Source organism: Hippopotamus amphibius, chromosome 5, assembly GCF_030028045.1.
Source record: "Hippopotamus amphibius kiboko isolate mHipAmp2 chromosome 5, mHipAmp2.hap2, whole genome shotgun sequence".
NCBI classification, from domain to species: Eukaryota; Metazoa; Chordata; class Mammalia; order Artiodactyla; family Hippopotamidae; genus Hippopotamus; species Hippopotamus amphibius.
This window is the reverse complement of record NC_080190.1, coordinates 170382445-170400297: the sequence shown is the minus strand read 5'-3', so window position 1 is coordinate 170400297 and position 17853 is coordinate 170382445. Positions and strand designations below refer to the sequence as shown.

Below are 17853 nucleotides of genomic sequence, written 5' to 3'. Positions count from 1 at the left end.
AACCTCCTGAGGCAACTCGTTGTAAAGGATGCATGGTCCCAGCCCGTCCCTCTGGCGGCCTGCCAGCCTTAAAGCGCTTGGTCCCCACCCGCAGCTGCCGCTGTCCTGGGCGGCGCTGCCTAAATACCGTGCAGTGCCGGCATCCTCTCGCATATCTGGTTCTAGACAGACAGCTCTGTGCTGGTTCCAAAATAACCCCTTCCTTGGGGCTTGTCAGACCTCTGGTGCCTTTGGGATAAACATTAAAAATACCTCCTCCCCAACCAGGGAGGATCTCATTCTTTCCCTCACTGCTGATTGGAAAAGGGGCCTCAAACTGGTCCCACAGTGAAACATTTGCGCAAACGTGTGACGGGAGATCATTGCACATGGAATTGATGGGTTGACAGAACTGCCTGATAATGCGTCATTATTATAATAATGTGTGTAGTAAACAGGTTGTTTCAAGGGCAGGGCAGCATCTGTGCTAAGTGGCCTCCGGTGCTACATTTAAGTCCTGTTATGGCTTGATCTTACCCCGCCCTCCAAGCAGCCCTACGACAAGTGTGTGCTTTGTAAGGTGTCCCATGTCACACATGCTGACACCAACAGAGAGATTAGGGGACTTGCCGTGGAGCCAACACTTGGGTCCAGAACCTTAACATTGGCAGTTGGTTCTCTTTCTGGGATTTTTAAAAATTGAAGTATGATTGATTTATAATGTTGTGTTAGTTACTCAGGTGTACGCAAAGTGATTCAATTTTATATATATATGCAAACACACAAAGATATATATTCTTTTTCAGATTCTTTTCCCTTATAGGTTATTATAAGATATTGAATATAGTTTTCTGTGCTATACAGTAGGTCTCTGTTGTTTATCTACTTCATATATAGTAGTTTGTATCTGCTAATCCCAAACTCCTAATCTATCCCTCCCCCCCACTTTCCCCTTTGAAAGAAACTGTAAGTGTCCTTCTTGGATTTTTAGGGCAACTGAAAGAGTCCCTTTTCCTTCCAACTTTTTTTTAAAGTGAGAAATCATGAAGACATTCAGATAAGACATTTATGTAATATTGTAAAGTGACGTAGTTTTGGCTGTGTGACTGAGCGGTCTCGCTTCTTCTGGGATTTGCCCGCCTCTGGACTTGCCCCTGAAGCTCCCTAGGGCGACATAACGGACGCCTTGCAGGTGGGCCCCCAGCATGTGTTTCCTGTTTGATTGACACCCCGCCGACTTGGGATGTTCATCTGTAAGTTCATGCCTTCATGAATGACGTTCCCCTGCCTGCATCCCCTCTTGTTCTTTTGTCCGTCTGGCTGAGGCTTACGGCTCCTTGAAGAGAAACCTCAAACTTCACCTTTCCGGGGAGGCTTCCCTGACCTCCCCAGGCTGGGCTGGTGTTGGATCTGTGCCCTGAGTCCCCGGCAACCCAGACCCACGTCTGTCCCTTGTGACCCGTTGACGGTGTGGATGTCGGTGTCTGGCTCCCTCTAATGGATGGACTGTGAGCTCCTTGTGGGTCAGGACCACGTCTGTTCTCATCTCACCCCGTATGAGCACAGGATTGGCAGAACCGATGCTTAACACGTACATCTGGGAGTCTGCCCCAGGCTGGACGTCCCACATGCGGGGGGGTGGGGCGGGGTCCCCATGGTGTCACGTTCCACGGGGGGACCGGGGGCTGCACTTGCTCACCAGCCTCTCTGTTTCCTCTTTCTTTTCTCAGACGTGCTCTGCCCCAGCGTTCGTGTAGAAGGAGATCGCTTTAAGCACACCAATGGCGAAACCAAGGAAATCACAGGTAAGAGAGTAACAGCCATCCTACACGGCTTGCTTTGCTGTGTTTTTTGCTGGACTTGACTGTGACCCTCCTTGATTCAAGGGTAGCCTTGCTGGTGCTGTCCTCATCCTGTCTTTCACCAAAGTCCTGATAGATGGTCTGAACTGTGCAGATAGGAACTCCCATCAATGAGCTGTCCAGCGGGAAAGACCGTTTAGGTTTTCCACCTGGGAGTTGGTGCTGATGCTGTAAGAGTCCATAAAGAATGCGGTAGGAGCGATGTGGTGAGTGAGTAAACGAGTGATTGGCAGCACGAGTAAGAAGGTGAACAAAGAGACGCATTTGGGGGCGAAGGAGAGAGTGAATCAGAGTTATAAATACGTGAGGGAACCCGTGGATGAGGGAACAGAGAGACGCATGGCTGCAGAGCCAGCAGCAGGAGTACACACCGCGGAGGCCGTCCCTGTACACGAGGGGCGGTCGGGGCCACGGCGAGGGGGTCGGCTGAGCCGGCCTCCGCTCGTCCCGATGGGCACGAGCATCGTTTGCCCCTCCCTGCGTCCAGGTGTCCCGCCGAGCACTTTAGGTGCGTGACCTCAGGGAGGTTTGTCTCCCCCTCCAGGGCACAAGCCTGCTCTCCACACCAGCGCCAGCTGGGTCAGGAGCCCTGTCTGTCCACCCCAAAGCATCTCGGGTCCATTTCTGACCCACACGCAGTCAGTCTCCTATCCGAGGCAGTGAGTCTCGGGCCATCAGGACCAGGTGTCTTGTAGATGCTGTGGTGCCCTGCCCCTTTCCCAGGGAGCCTGCCAGGGCAGGGTTTGCCTGCCCACGTGAACATGCCAGCATCTGCATCTTGGTGCCTGAGGGATGTTTCTAGAATGGCAGAAGGCTGTGCTGCCTGTGTGGATGGCAGGTGAAATGTGCCAGGGGTTAATATTCTTTGAGAGTAACCCAGCCCTCCACCGGTGACCGTCGGTGAAGAACAACCCACTTCGCAGAGCTCCCCGTGGGGTCCAACTGCAGCCGCCCACCAGGGCAGCTGGCTTGGCACCGCTGCCATCATCAACTGCCTTCCCTCCCTGCCTCCTGTTCCTTCTCCTTGATACATTCCTCGCCCTTCTGGGGGGAGCCCCTGGTGGGTAGGCGGTGCTCAGCGAGGTACTGCCTCTATCAGGGTTCCTTCGTCCAGCTCACGAGATGAAGATGACGTCCACCCTGGTCGCGTGTTAAGGCAGTTACCTTGAAGTGAAAGCATTTATAGCGGAGTCACCGTCCACAGGGTGAAACTGCTGGGCAGCTTGACGTGGATGTTCCCACTGTTGCCTCGGCAGTGCCCGGCGGAGCCCAGGCCCTGGATAACCTCCCCTCCGCCCCTCGAGCGCGGCTCCCCTCTGCCGGCGCTGCCTCGGGAGAACTGCCGCTGGAGTCGCTCTGCAGAGCACGGCCTTACCGCCCGCGTATCCACATCCGGCGTCCTGAGCGACGCGTCCTTCCTGGCCGCATCTCCCCCAGTCATTCCCTATCCAGAGTGTCTGTTCATAGAAGGGAAGCTGTGCCAGCAGGACCAGTGACAGCAGAAATCGTCGTAATTGACGCTCAGCAGCACGTGTGTGCTCACCGCACGCTCGCGTGCCGAGGGATTTGCACTTATTTTCTCATTTATCCCTTACAACGTAGGAGACCGGCACTATTGCGCATCTTGTCCTTGGGGAAACTGAGGTACAGACACGTTAAGTAACGTGCCTGAGTTTGTGGTGGAGTCAGGGCTCACATCCAGACCATCGGGGCGGAGGGAGGGACGGAAATGAACACAGGAATCCGCCGCATTGTCTGTAAATCAGAGCGAGCTTTCCTGTCGTTCTGCGGGCTGAGGAGCACCGCGTAATTTTTCCCTACTGAAGAATAACTGATTCTTGCTGGGCAGATTCAGAATGTGTGCGTGTGTGCGTGTGCGTGCGTGTGTGCGTGTGCGTGCGTGTGCGTGTATGTGTGTGTGCACACATGTGTTCCTATGCGTGTGTGTGCCCGCGTGTGCGTGTGCGCGCGTGCATGCATGCGTGTGTGTGTGCACACGTGTGCACGTGCAGAGCTGGGAACGAGTCATTTTGGCTCTGGTGTATGAGGAGGGTCCCGCTGAGGAGCCTGTGGGGTGATCGGCTAGAAACGGGACCCTCAGTGCGGAGTCTGCCCGCAGTGGAACCGCGGAACCTCGCCTCCCCTCGGTGGTCTCTGAGGCCCCAGGAAATAAATCACAGTGTCGGGTGGGCATCCCTCAGCGTGCGGTGCAGATGCCCTGCTTGTGCGGCTCTGGGAGCAGAGAGCCCGCGGGATCTATCGTCTCCTCTAATTATAAGCAGACCAGAAAAAAGGCTCCCGCCAGCCGAGGCTGAGCCTGGAGTTAGGGGGAGATGGCGCCGCAGACTCGCCAAGTTAAACGCCATTGGGTAATCGGAGCAGCTTTTGTAAAAAACGCATTTCCCAGAAATCTCACCTCCAGGAGTTTCCTTAAATGACCTGGCTATTTTTAGAGCTTATCTGGGCTGGAACAGTGAGGATGGGGAAGAGAACAGGCAAGGCAGCTTGGAAGGCTGACCCTGCTGCTCCCCAGCCAGGCAGCCTGGGTCCTTCGCCCAACTCTTTGAGTCTCAGTTTCCCCACTTATGCACCAGTGCATCCTACGTGAAGTCTCTGAGGACCCCTCCTGGCTCTAAAAACTGAATGTTCTGCGAATCCTAGTGACTAAAGGTATTATACGGCGTTCCTGGTGGGAGGTTAGCTATTTAATGCTGAAAGAAAGTGCTGGGCACGGTCCAGCTCTGAGACTTGGCCACAGACTTCCTGATGTCTCTGTCCTCCTACCTGGGCTCCAACATCCAGGTAACAGTCATCACGTCACGAGCATCTCAGATAGTCTCAGCCCAGTGCTTCTTCCATCCCTCCTCCTACCCACCTCGCTCCCCCACCTGTGTTTGCAAGTCTGGGCCTCACCCATCTCCCTGCTGCTCTGTCCTCACTGCCAGAATGACCTTTGAACGTAGAGCCAGGATTGTGTTTCTGTCCTCGCTTTAAAGCCCCTCCATAGCCCTCCCTTGCCTGCAGAAAGAAACTCAGACTGCCTCTTGTGGCCAACAGAGCCCAGCCTGATCTGCACATGCCTAACTCACTCCCCTAACCACGGCTCCTGACATCCCCAAATAGCCGGGATTCTCAGAAGGAACCTTGCTGACTCAGGTCTGGTGACCTTTGCACATCCAGTTACCTTGGATGCCCTTCCCTCCAGCTCTGTCTGCCCAGATTTTATTTGTCCTTTAAATTCAGGCCAGGCCTTGCCTCCTCTGGGAAGCCCTCCCTTGTTGCTCCTCAGCTGGGCAGGGAAAATATTCCATGTGCTCCTAGGCAAGCCCAGTCACCCCCTCCTTATCATTTACCCATGATACGAGCACCGCTTATTTCTGTGCCTGTTCCCCTATAGACCATAAACTCTGGGGGGACTGGGATTTTGTCCTGTTGATTACTGGCATCTGAGCAGCCAACAGGGCATCAAAGACGGAGGAGGCCCTTAATGGTTTAGTGAATTCCTTTCTTCTCTCCTTCTGTCTTTCCACCAACAGTGCCTCAATTAAGAACAACAACCAAAGCTCTTACGTTTTTAGGGATGGAGACATCAATCAGATCAGGTCCCATCCCTCAAATCACTCACGTTCTCCCAGGGACTGATAAACTGTGTGCACCTTGGCCAGACCCACTACAGACCCGGGAGTAACCCCCGTGCCTGGGACGTCTGGTGAAGCTTCATCCAGCGTGGACCTTTGAAGGACTCGTGGGCGATCGTCATGGTGTCCCTGATGCCACCTGGTTCAGCTGAGTCTGTGACTTCGGGAGGTGCACCTTTGCCGTTTCTGCATTAAACAATTGCTTCTTTATCTCGCGGTGCCTCGCATCAGAGTCCTTTTACTGTGGGAACATTTTTCATTTTCCTTCCCGGCCTTTATTTATTGCAGGCAATTCATCTTTCTCTCGGTGCCCTTTGCTGCCACCTAGTTAATTGCTTGTTGTTCAAAGTTTTGTGGTGTTTAAGTCTTTGTTTTTATTCATGGAAACCCATGAAAGTGGAACTAGAAAGTAGAGCATATGTTTGCTTTTTTAAAACTGTTTTTTTTTTTTTTAATTCTCCCACATATAACTGCTACAAGGAAGCCCAGCTTACGGTGGCGGTTTCTAGTGACAGGGACAGAGCTGTGAAGTAGAGGAGCGGGCCTCTTTGCTGTTCTGCCTGACACCTTACCGGGCGAGCATCCGGCACGTGCCCGCCGAATTTTGAACCCGCTCTCTGAGTAAGAGCCACTGCTCAGAGGGGGCCTCCAGGGGCTGCGCATCCTTGTGGGGCCTCGGGCAGCCCCGTGAAGTGGAAGTTTTCAGGGGCTGGGTAGTTGCATCAGAGTCATGGAGCTGCACAGTCTTAGAGCAGGGAGGGCCCAGGCATGTCTCACTGAGATGCTCTCTGTCCCCACATTCCCTCCGTAAATGAAAGTGGCCACCTCTCTGAGCTACAACCCGCCCCCACCCCACCTCCAGGCAGTTACTGCTCCAGGAGTTTTGCTCCTAGGCCTGTGAGAGCCTCAGAGTGTTAATAAACGACTCACTTACTCAGGTGGGAGGAGGTGGCAGGAACGCCCGGAAGTCTGGAGGCGGCGAGTCTGCCCGTCGGGCCCTTGTTCCAGCTCGCTGCTGAGGGAGGCACGAGGATGCTGGCCGTGGCCGGGCCGGCGCTGGGCCAGCTTTCACACCCAGGAGAGGCTGGCTCCAAAACCTGCTTCCGCCTCTTCTGCCTTTCCCGGGAACAGAATCTGAGCCTAAACAGGCCTTTTACCACTTGGTGTCCCTTCCATGGAACCCTTGTGGGCCAGTGACCCCATTCCCAGGCACCAGCCCCTCCCACTGTCCTCTGCTTCCCAGCCCCGCAAGGGCATGTCCAGGTCCAGGGCTCCAGTGTGCGGGCAGCCCTTTGAATCTTCACGAGGGTCCCTCGTGTGGCCTGGTGTGTGCCACCAGCGGCTCCCGCTGGACCTGCTGGGCTCTGTGAGGCAGTACGCCTAGAGCTGCTCATGAGGGCACGGGGGTGCTGCCCCTTGGGAGCCCCCACCGTCTCTGAGGAGGCTAGGTCATTTGCCTCAGTGTGCACTGAAGAGCACTGTTCCAAGGTATGCTGTTTCCACCCATAAGGGAGCTTCTGGGTACATGCTTTCTGTCTTAAGGACCGAATATCACTTAACACTGTACCGTGAGTTCTGCTAATTTGCTGGTGTGTGAAATGCTATTTAGAAATGACATGATGGCAACTCTTAGTCATTTTCCAAGAACTAGGCAACCTCAGAATGGGAGGGCTTGGGGAGGGGCCGGTGCCTGAAGTCACCCAGGGCCTTGATCTCAGCACAGCCTCACTGCGTGAAAGCCCTTCCCAGACCCAGGCCTGGGGCAGCCCCTGCTTGGGTGGCCTGCCCCCCAAGGCCTGCCTGGTCACCCCTGCTCGGCTCCCCTCACATCCCAGCCCTGCTTAGTTATTCCTCACTTCCTGAAATTGTCCTTTACATTTGTTCTGGGCATTTGCTTATTTCTGTTCGGTCTCCCATGAGGGTACCAGTTCTCCCGGCTGCATCTCCAGTGCTCACACGTGCTTGGCACAGAGCAGGCTCTCAAAAAATATGTATTGAATGAATAAACGATATCCATGGGCAGAATCTAGTGGGAGAAGAGGCTGTAATCATTGTAAAGGGAAATAATATGAAAATTATCTTGTGTATCTTTCACTGTATGTCAGGCTGTATATGAAGAGCTTTGTATCCTATCATTCAAGCTTCACCACAGTTCTATGAGGTGCATACAAAGACAGTCCCCTTTTTGCAGATGAAGAAATTGGTGCTCAGAGATGTCGGCAACCTGTCTAAGGTCACACAGCTAGGACCTGTGTGGTCAGGCACACAGTCCAGTCCTGTCTGACTCTACTGCTCAAACTTTCCATCCATGCTAATTCTTTTCTGTCCTTGCAGCTTCTTACACAGGGCTTGGAACAGAGAGGCTCTCAAAATACATGTTGAATGACTAAATCATCCCTTAGGACAGAAGTTAGTGGTAGAGGATGTTTTAATCACCCTAATGTGAGCTCTGCAGGTTCGTTTCCTGTTTTCCGTGGCCGTATCTCAAAACACTGCGGAAGCAAGAACCTTCCTGAAGTCTCGCGGGTTAGGAGCTGCTGGTGCTGAGCGACATATTAGCCCTGGGGATGCGGAGACGAGCGGGGCCTGGTGCCTGCCCTCGGTTGGCTTCCTCTTACCTGCCACAAGCTTCCCTTCCCCAGGGATGCGGTGTCAGGCCCGTACATCCTACTGTGGCCTCCGTGTGGGTGTCGTGGCTGGGGTCCCCTGAGGGCCCCACGTGCAGGACCCACGTCACCCCCCCCATACTGGTCCAGGTGGCTTTGTAGGGGGTCGTGGATCAGGATGTCGGGGAGTGAGGAAGAATCCTGAGTAGTAACTGACCTGCTGAGTCGGTTTCCTACCCTAGCAGTCGCCTGGGAATCGCATGACAGCTCCGTGGCAGGTGTCATGCCTTCTGTCACAACTGAGTATTGAGGCTCCTGCAGGTTCTGTAACCCGCTCAGTGTCACACAGATACGTGACTGAGCTGGACGACACCCTGTCCCACCAGCTCCCCAGAGCCCAGAGGTCGTGTCCTTTCCATTACTGTACACGGCCGATAAGTGAGATCCTCTCTCAGCCAAAACAAAACGAAATATACCTTTCCATTAATGCAATATCACAAATTTCTTCTCTCTGATGTTTTGCTCTTTAAAGTCATGCAGTTTAAGTGCTGCTAAATTATAATTCAACCAAAGTGCAAATGAATCGCAGAAATGTGGCTGCAGGAAGGAGAGCTGAAATCACTGCTCTGCCTGCAGAGCCAGCGTGTGTGAACGTGGGGTCCCCACATGGGCTCCCTGAACGCCAGTTGCATGGCCAGGACGGTGCCCGTCTGCTTGTTTCATGTGTCTCTGGGATCCAGGACTTTCACAAAGGCTTCATCGGAAACCCCAGCGTCTGCATTGTCTGTTTCCTGCAGTTGGCCATGGAAACGGACGCTGTCCATCTCCTCCGTCTGTTGTGTCTGTTTTCACCTGGGAAATGTATTTGCACAGTTCCCCCTGCTTAAATCCCACACCTGCTCCCCCAGGGCAGGGTGGGCTGGCCTCCTTCATGGAGAACGGACGTGCCTTTCCTCCGTCTCCCTGGCTCCTCTGGCCAGACTCACTCCTGGCTCTTCTCTTTGGACAGGTTTTGACCTGATGGATTTGTTCAGTGTGAAGGTGATCTTGGGGGAGAGAGAGAACGGAGCACAGAGTTCCTACGTCCGGATGGGATCCTTCCCTGTGGTGCAGAGGACCGAGTGAGTGGCTACTTCTCCTTCTAGACCTGCCCTGGACACCTTGGCAAGGGTGGGAGGGAGCCGGTCGGCGTGGGTGCTCACTGAGCACTGGGTAGGGATTTAGTCCACAGGGTGCCTGGTAAGGTCGCCCTGAGATGAAGCAGCCTGGTCACTGACCCGGGAGTTCATCCTATTTCTTAGCTGATCTGTTACCATTGAGGTTATTGGTCGCCCGGTCCTTCTACACTCACCTGTCCGTGCAGATCTGGTGTTCATCCTCCATCCATTCCCGCGTGCACCTTCCTATCAGTTCAGTAAACAGCAGACAGTTACCACCTGTGGCTTCGATCCACGGCACCTGCTCTGGACCAGACGCTGCGTGAGATGCAGGCAGAGCGCCTCCCAGAGCCGTGAGTCGTTTTGGCCAGTGAAGACCCAGTTCTGTAGTTGCTGGGTGCCTGGCCTCACACGAGTCGTGAGAGGCCTCTGTGCCGCCATCATGGCATCTCACCTGAGATGAGTGTGCCCGCCTTGCAGCACTGTTGAGAGGACTCGCCCAGGGTCTAACGGCTGTGGTGTCTCCAGTCAAGGGCTGATGATGACAGCAAAAGACCGTCTTGATGCTCTTCCTCCATCTTAAAGCTGAGGCGCTGAGAAGACCCATGTGTGATCTGGCCCCGTCCTGCCTTTCCGGCATCAGGCTTGTCCTGGCCCCCCTTGTCCAGCTCCTCTGCCTCTGTTCTGGGAGCCTTGCGGCCACCCTCCTCCCACGGCAGAGCCTCTGTTCGTGCTCTGCCCTCTACCTGGGACACCTGCTCGTCCTTCAAAGCACAGCTCAGCCATCATGCTTTCAGGCATGCCTGCCCTGAACTCTGAGGCTAAGTCAGGCCTCCCCTTATTTTCTCTTCTCACAACCTGTCCTCCTGCGTAAAACGTGGCAGCACTGAAGCCAGCGACTTGCTTGTGCAATGAGTTGTTTGCAGACGGTCTCCCCTGCTCCGTGAGAAGCTCAAGGAGGGCCCTGAGTCTGGTCTCTGCTGCAGTCCTGGCGTGGAGCTGAGCCCCCCAGCCCCCCAGGGAAGGGGATGACTCAGTCCACAATCAGTGAGAACTGTCTTGTCAGATAGTAGCCTGGCAAAGGTGGGCTTGGAACACCAGGCTTCAGAGCTTGGATTTAGCCCACATGCAATCGTTTTCCTAGCTTAGTGAGCATTCTCTGAGCACCAGCCTTGCACCAGGACTGTGTCGGGTGCTAACGTCCTCCACGGCTCGTGGCGCCTTCATCCTGTGAGGGGGGCGTGGAGTTCAGAAGCAGAAACGTCACTTTCTCTCCCTGGGTCTCGTTTCCTCACCTCCACGAAGGAGACCGTTAGCACAGTCAGTGAACCCTTAAGCGAGGCACGCCTTCCCGAGTGTGGGCCTGGTTCTGTCCATCCAGAGGCTGAGGTACGAATCTGGTGATCTTATTCTTAACCACCTGGTCCCCTGCTCATCTGGGGGCTGCACGGGGATGAACGGAGGCCAGCTTCCACTTCCCACTTACCTCCCCTGACTTCTTGGGCCTAATTTGTCAGATTCCCCATCCGTTCTGCTTAGAAACAAACAAAGAAGATCACAGCCAGCTTCACTTTAAAGCAGACGTGCAATAGAGAAGGAACAAAGCCCAGGAAGAAAGCCCACGTTACACAAATGTGCTGGGGAGCCCACAGAGGCCTCCTGTTTGCTGACGATGCTGTCTTTCTATCAGGACACGTGGAGCAAACAGCACAAGGAGTTTGGACGCTGCCCTCTGCATATGGGGCTGAAGTGGCTCTGGGAAATGGATCTGGGCTCATGTTATGCTGAGTCGTGCTGAGAAGGAAATTCGACGTGGTTTCAAGTTTGTTTTCATAGCAAAACACCAGAAACAGAAATCAAACCAACAAAGCTCTGACATGTCGAGAAAGAACAGCATCCCTTTCATTTCTAATGCAATTTATGCAGATACTGACATCCACGTGTAATGTTAACGTACAGGTGAATTCTGTTCATAATGAAAAGGGGTTGTCACCTTCAATATTTATATTTTTCTCACTTGCTTAATGTTTAGAGGGCATTTTACACACCTCGTCTGATGTATTTCTCACTACAGTAAAATGAGGGGAGCAAGGCTTGTACTATTCTCAGGATTTACTTGGTACCACATTTGAGGCTCAAAATGGGAAGTAACATGTTCAAAATCTCATAGTTCCTAGGAAGCAGAGGTTGGCTTCAAACTTGGGTCCTCCAGCTTTAGTCTCTTTACCCCCTCCTGTGTGTCTGTATATATATACAGCCTAAGAAAGAGTCTTAGTCTCTCGATAGATAGATAGATAGATAGATAGACAGAGAGACAGACAGATATAGATAGATAGATAGATAGATAGATAGATAGATAGATAGATAGTTAGATAGATAGATAGATACACGCATAGAGGCAGACCCCAGGGACACTGCCGGTCTGGTTTCACACCACCCCAATAGAGCAAATACCGAAACAAAGTGTCACAAATTGTTTGTTTTCTCAGTGAGTGTAAAAGTTCTGTTTACACCATACTGTAGTCTGTTAAATGTACAACAGCATTATGTCTAAAAAAACAATACGCATCCCTTAATTAAAGAAGAGTGCTGTTGGAAAATGGCACTGGTGGACTTGTTTGGTAGAGGGTTGCCACGAACTTTCAATTTTTAGAGAACACAGTTTCTGCGAAGCACATTAAAGCTAAAGCACAAAAAAACAAGGTGTGCCTGTGTATAGAGATATAACTATAGATGCAGTTATCAATATAGAGATATGGCATGTCTGCGTACATAGCATATCCACCTGCATGTTATACATGCATGTGTGTTGAGAAGTAAGTGTGTTTAGGAAAGAGCAGTAGCGTAGCTGGCCTCCTTAATGCAATAAGAAGAAGGAGAAGGTGAAGGGCGGTGTCTGTCTGAGGCCCCAAAGCCTGTGTCCCTGCAGGGCGGTGGGGAAGCTCCGTTTCCCTCCCGAGTGGCAGTGACCTAGGACGTCCCTGAATCCTGGGAAGGCCCGAGGGAGTGACGGGTGATGCCCCCAGTGCCTGGATGTGATCCTGGGTGAAATCCCAGCTCAGAGAATGACTCTGAACAACTGGGCCAGCTCCCGGCTCGGATCTGTGAGCCGAGAATCACAGAGGGAGGACAGGTTCTTTGCTCACGGGTCCTACAGCCAAACGAGGGGTCCCTGAGGGTCCAGGAGTCTGAGAACCAGGAACCCAGACGCCTCCTCATTTCCCTTCCTGGCTTTCTGGCCAGACCGCTTCCACCCCCTCCAATGCGAAAGGCATTGCCTCGCGGTCTTTGCCCGCAGAGCAGGGTTTGGCCCGCGGTGGCCTGGTGTGCAGGGCAACAGCTGACAGTTAAAAGGAGCGCTCTGGAGACCAGCCGCTCTCTGGGGGGGAGCCTCTGCCCGGCCACTGAGCAGCCGGGTGGCGGGAGTTGTCCCCTGAGAGCCTGGCCGCCCTCAGCTAGGACAGGAGCGTCACAACACCACGCGTCTGTGACTTCTGGCGGGAACAACGTTGATTCTGAATTTGGAGGGGAAAGGGCAGTACGGGGCTGCCTGGGCTGGAGCGGCAGGGGTGGAGGGTCTCCCCCATTTGAGGGGCTGGTCCCCCGAGCTCTGGGGCAAACCAGTGCTCTGTGGAGATGGAGGATGTCCTGGCATGTGGGGCAGGGACCAAGCAGGCTGAGATATGGCCGTGTGGCCTTGCCGGGAAGCCACAGGCGGGGAGCGGGGAGGGCTGGAGCACTCCCTGCACTTGACCCTGGGGCGGGGTGGCAGTTCAGCACTGAGCCTTGATTTGGGAGAGATGGAAGCAGACAAGCACTGCGGGGGTGGGTTTGAAGGGGCTGAGGGTGGGGGCAGCGGGATAATTCAGGGGCTGCAGTGAGGGTCCGCAGAGGGTCCCGTGGAGGCCCTGATGGAAGGAAAAGGCAATAAAGGCAGGCGAGCAGGTGGACTTCAGAAATCCTAGGAGGTCAGAGGGGCAGGACTTAGTGACCGCAGGGTGCGTGGGCTTCCTCCGCAGCCTCCGCTCTCAGCCCGGCGTCATCTGTCTCTGTCTCCCTCCAGGGATGTGTTCCCGCAAGGCTTGCCCGATGAGTACGCCTTTGTCACCACCTTCCGGCTCCGGAAGACGTCTCGGAGAGAAGACTGGTACATCTGGCAGGTCATCGACCAGTATGGCATCCCACAGGTGTGAGCAGCGTGCCTTGTCTCAGTGCAGGTTTCTGTCTCCTTTCTCGCGGGCGTGGTGTCACCCACCGTGTTTTCTCCAGAGGTCTCTGTCCTGGGCCCGGGAGATGGAGAGTCTGGTGTATATAGAGGCTCAGGGCACCTGCAGGGGCTGGCAGACCACCAGAGGCCTGCGCTTCTCCCCTGACGGTCAAGGGCCTGGCACCTGGTGGGGCAGAAGGCCTAGCTCCTGCCTCAGGGACCCTCAGCCCAGCCGGGGCGGCGGCAGCCAGCGCTGCTGTGCTGCGGCACGTGCTCTCTTAGCGGCACGCTGGTGATGTAGTGGAGGAAGCTGGCTCAGGGTCCACACGACCTGGGTTCACACCTCGTGCCTCACCCTTTCCTGGTGCGGACTCTGAGACACGTTCGCTCTCCGAGTCTTGATGTTCTCAGCCGCAAAATGGAACACGGAAAAGCTCCCACGCACGGTCGGTGGAAGCGCCGTGTGCAGCGATGGCTCTAAAGCATGGAGGAGGCCGCCTGGGGCACGACACGGTGTTTCATGGTGCCTTTGGTTCTGCCTTGAAGGGAGCTGTGCAGCCCGGCTTTGCCCACGTTCGGCGCGTTCTGGCTCTCGGTCCCTGTGGAGGCGGGACGGCCCATCAGCAGCACACAGCAGAGGGAGGGAAGGCCTCTCAGACCCAAGCCGTCAACACAGCAGCTTATTCGCGGTGCGGGTCCCGATGCCCTTGTTCTCAGAGTTCGTGGGCCCCTCGTACCTCTCATTGCTCACGTCCTCCCTTGAGGGATGAACTGTGCGGAGACACTTCTCATCTTCAGCTGGGGGACACCGGCTGTATTTTCACTTGGGGTTGAAATAAAATAAGCCATTGGACTGCGGCAGCCACGCTCACGGGCTGCTCCCTGGGGGGTGGCTTCCTGCGTGGCAGTGAGCTCGCTTCCCGTGGCTGAAGATGCACGCTGACCCCGAGGGCACGTCTTGCCCACACTCCCAGGAGGAGCCGAGGATGGTCGAGAGCTCTCCGCAAATTTTAATTCGGTCCTCACAACAGCCGTGAGGGCAGGCTCTGTGGTTACCGTCTCACAGAGGGGAGGCTGAGCCACAGCGAGCTTGCGTCGTCTGTCTGTGCTTTCAGAGGTCAGAGGGGGGAGGTGGGATTGGAACCCAGGCAGACAAGCTCCACGTCTGTCTTTGGACCCTGTGCCCCGCCGGCTCCGGTCCCCATCGTTAGCCCCATTGGATGACACGCCCGCCGCGTCCTAGGTTGCACTGAGATGCAGAACCCTGGTCAGGCGTGACAGCCGGCGGCCTGACTTCCGAGCATGGGAGGCTGACTGGAGGAGGCTGATTCTTCTCCGGAGGCGGTTTGTCCAGAGAGCTGGCCATTTGCCGGGACCCTCTTCCTCCTCCATCTGCAGACGCACGTCTCCAGTTTCCAGGGGTCCGGGGCTGGCGGCCTGGGCGCCCGCCATGGTGTTCCCGTGGGGCGGGCCCACGCCACCCCCTCCGTCTGGGTCCTCTTCCTTCCTTTGCGGCGTTTGCAGGGCTGCGTGTGCTGCCTTGCTGCCATGCCTGCCTCCTCCTCTCCTCCTGCCAGCACGAGCCCCGCGCCAGAACCCTGCAGAGCCGTGCACAGGCAGAACCTGCCTTCTCAGAGAGGCACCTGGCAGTTCCGTGCCACTGAACAAGCCTTGGGGTGTGCCGTTCCCTGGAAATGCCGTGGTGGCTGCCCCAGGTCTTGGGGAAATCCTAACAGGACACAGGAAAGGCGGACAGGGGCCAAGGAGAAGATGATCTGTGAGCAGAGTGGTGTGAGCAACCTTCTGACGTGCCTTGTCATGTGGACCTGTGACAGGATCTAGATTTTTACATCCATAACCCCACGTAGGACTTATAACCACCCTTGACCATTGGCATGTCCCCCATTTGTCATTTGGAGAAACTGAGGGGCACTCAGTCATTCCAGATCTGATCAAGGGCCAGGAAGGAGGCTAGTCCTGGAGCAGAGTGTGTGTGTGGGGGGGGAGGGGTGTAGTTAGAGATGAGGCTGGGGACAGGGTGGAGGTCAGTGCAGGGACCTGAGACTAGGCTCTGGGAAGTGGGCAGGCCTAGAACAGGGAGCCTGGGAGACTGTTGAGATCCTCTCAGCAAAGAGTGATACTGGCTCAGACCAAGTAGTCATAGGGAACCGGGGACAGATGATGGGATTCTGGACACGTACGTTGAAAATAGAACCAACAGGGTGTGCTGATGGATCTGAGCCATGGAGTCCCTTCCTGAGGCCCCGCAACTGAAATGGGCAGATACAGGACTCGGGCCTGCCGGGCCTTCCTCTGCTCTGTGTCGTGCTGGGAGAAATAGAAACACTGGAGGAAAACCCATGGCCTCCTGAAGCTACCCAGGTGGCTCAGGGGGTACAGGGCTCAAACAGGTGAAACTGATTTCAAGAAATAGCAATCCAGGTTTAATCACCAGTATCAGATTATGTGTATGAGAAGTTTCAGGTTATTAGTCAGGGGTTACCCTAACTGTAACATACCAGCAGACAGTGCAGTTAAAAATAAATCTTAGGTCCCCCTTGGCTGTACTGAAGCCATGTGGGGCCCAGACAGAGAAGCCAGAAGGCCTGGGTGGTTTCATAAACACCGCGGCTGATTCCCTGCAGGGCAGTGGGCACCTTGCTTTAACCTCAGGGCTCTCGTTCATTCATTCATTCCCTTTCTATTGAATGCTCCTGTATGATGTGTGTTGTCCCAGCCGCGTGTTAAAGAGATGGGCAAGAGAGACAGGTGCCTGCTTAAAAGGATGGGGCAGGGCAGGCAAGAAACAGGTGGACAAAATAAATGAATGAGATACTTTCATATACTGACCCGAAGTGCTATGAATAAAGAAACAAATCAACATGCCTAAGGATCTGAGAGCCCATGACCAGGTCAGCATCCAGTTACATGTGTGTCAGAGAAGGCTTCACTGCGGTGATGTCTTTGAACCTGCTTGATTTATTATAGCTAATATTTAGAACAGCGCCTGATGTGTAAGTACATGTAAGTGTTTTACGTCTATAAATTCATTAAATCCTCATAACGCTATCAAGTAGGCACTATCCTTCGTGCTGTTTTACAAATGAGGAAATAGCACAGAAAGGTTAAACAACCCGCCCAAGGTCACACAGCTTAAAAGTGACTTGCCAGTTTGAGTGTTGGAGGAAAGTAAAACTTTCTTCCAGAGTTTTCCAGGCTTTTTGCAAAGGGCTGGGGGGTTAATCCATGAACAAGACAGGCCAGGTCCCTGCCACTGGATTACTTTATTCTACTGGAGCGTCAATTTTATCTTCCAGGTGAGAGAGAGTGCAGATGAGTGGATGAGGTCTCAGGCTGGCACCTGGACACGGATGTGTTCTCTTTTGCAGCCTGGAATTTTAAAAGACACTAAAACCAGTCAGCGTGTCTGGTCGGTCTCACAGCTCAAGCCCCTCCTCAGCAGTTACCTCGCGGTTTCACAAAGGTGTCCTTACCTGCATGGCCCCTCCAGGCACTTGAGATTGGGACCCCTGGATTAACATGTGAGCTCAAGCCTTGCATTTAATACGGGGTTCAGAGCAGCCTACAAGGTAGATGTCAATCACACCGTCATAGTGGGGGGGACACTGAGGCTTAGGGATGGGAAGTGACATGCCCAAGGCTGACCATCTGGTGAGGCCACAGGATCTGGCTCAGGTTTGTCAGGTCTGACTCTGCGGTCTCCCCTCCCGCTTGCCCTCTCCCCCCTTGATCCCCTGCAGCTCAGGGGGCCTCTGGTCCTCTCCTCTCCAGGTGTCCATCCGGCTGGATGGTGAGAACAAGGCCGTGGAGTACAACGCTGTGGGCGCCATGAAGGACGCCGTCAGGGTGGTCTTCCGAGGTCCCCGGGTCCACAGCCTCTTCGATCGGGACTGGCACAAGGTGGCCCTGCGCATCCAGGCCCAGAACGTGTCCCTGTACATCGACTGTGCGCTGGTGCAGACGCTGCCCATTGAGGAGAGGGAGAACATCGACATCCGGGGCAAGAGCGTGATCGGCAAGCGCCTCTACGACAGCGTGCCCGTCGACGTGAGTACCAGCCAGCCTCCCGCAGCCCAGGTCCCGGGGGCACCTGAGAGAAGCTCAGGAGCAGGTGCCCTGGTGTCCCCCACACCTGCGTGTATCATGTATCACGTTATCACCTTGGACGGTCTTAGGAGGGAGGACCCTGACTCAGAAAGCTGCCATTCGTTCACTCCTTCATTTAATTATTTAGCCACTTCATCATTCACTTACCATATATGTTGAGCACCTGCTGTGTGCCAGGCACTGTGCTCTGTGCTGGGGACATGGGACACTGGGGACATGGGACACGTGTCTGCATGTATATGTAGGTAAACTGATGGATGGAGAAATAGTTATACC

At 54.5% G+C, this 17853-nt stretch overlaps 1 protein-coding gene across 1 annotated transcript in view; it reads left to right on the top strand.

The window, feature by feature from the left end:
- The window catches only part of COL22A1 (collagen type XXII alpha 1 chain), a 241314-nt gene that overhangs the window by 26655 nt on the left and 196806 nt on the right, over window positions 1-17853 (top strand). Inside the window, exons 3-6 of the mRNA XM_057735587.1 lie at window positions 1710-1784; window positions 9095-9206; window positions 13306-13429; window positions 17242-17517. Coding sequence (XP_057591570.1) covers window positions 1710-1784; window positions 9095-9206; window positions 13306-13429; window positions 17242-17517 — 587 coding nt within the window. The remainder of the gene's footprint in view (window positions 1-1709; window positions 1785-9094; window positions 9207-13305; window positions 13430-17241; window positions 17518-17853) is intronic.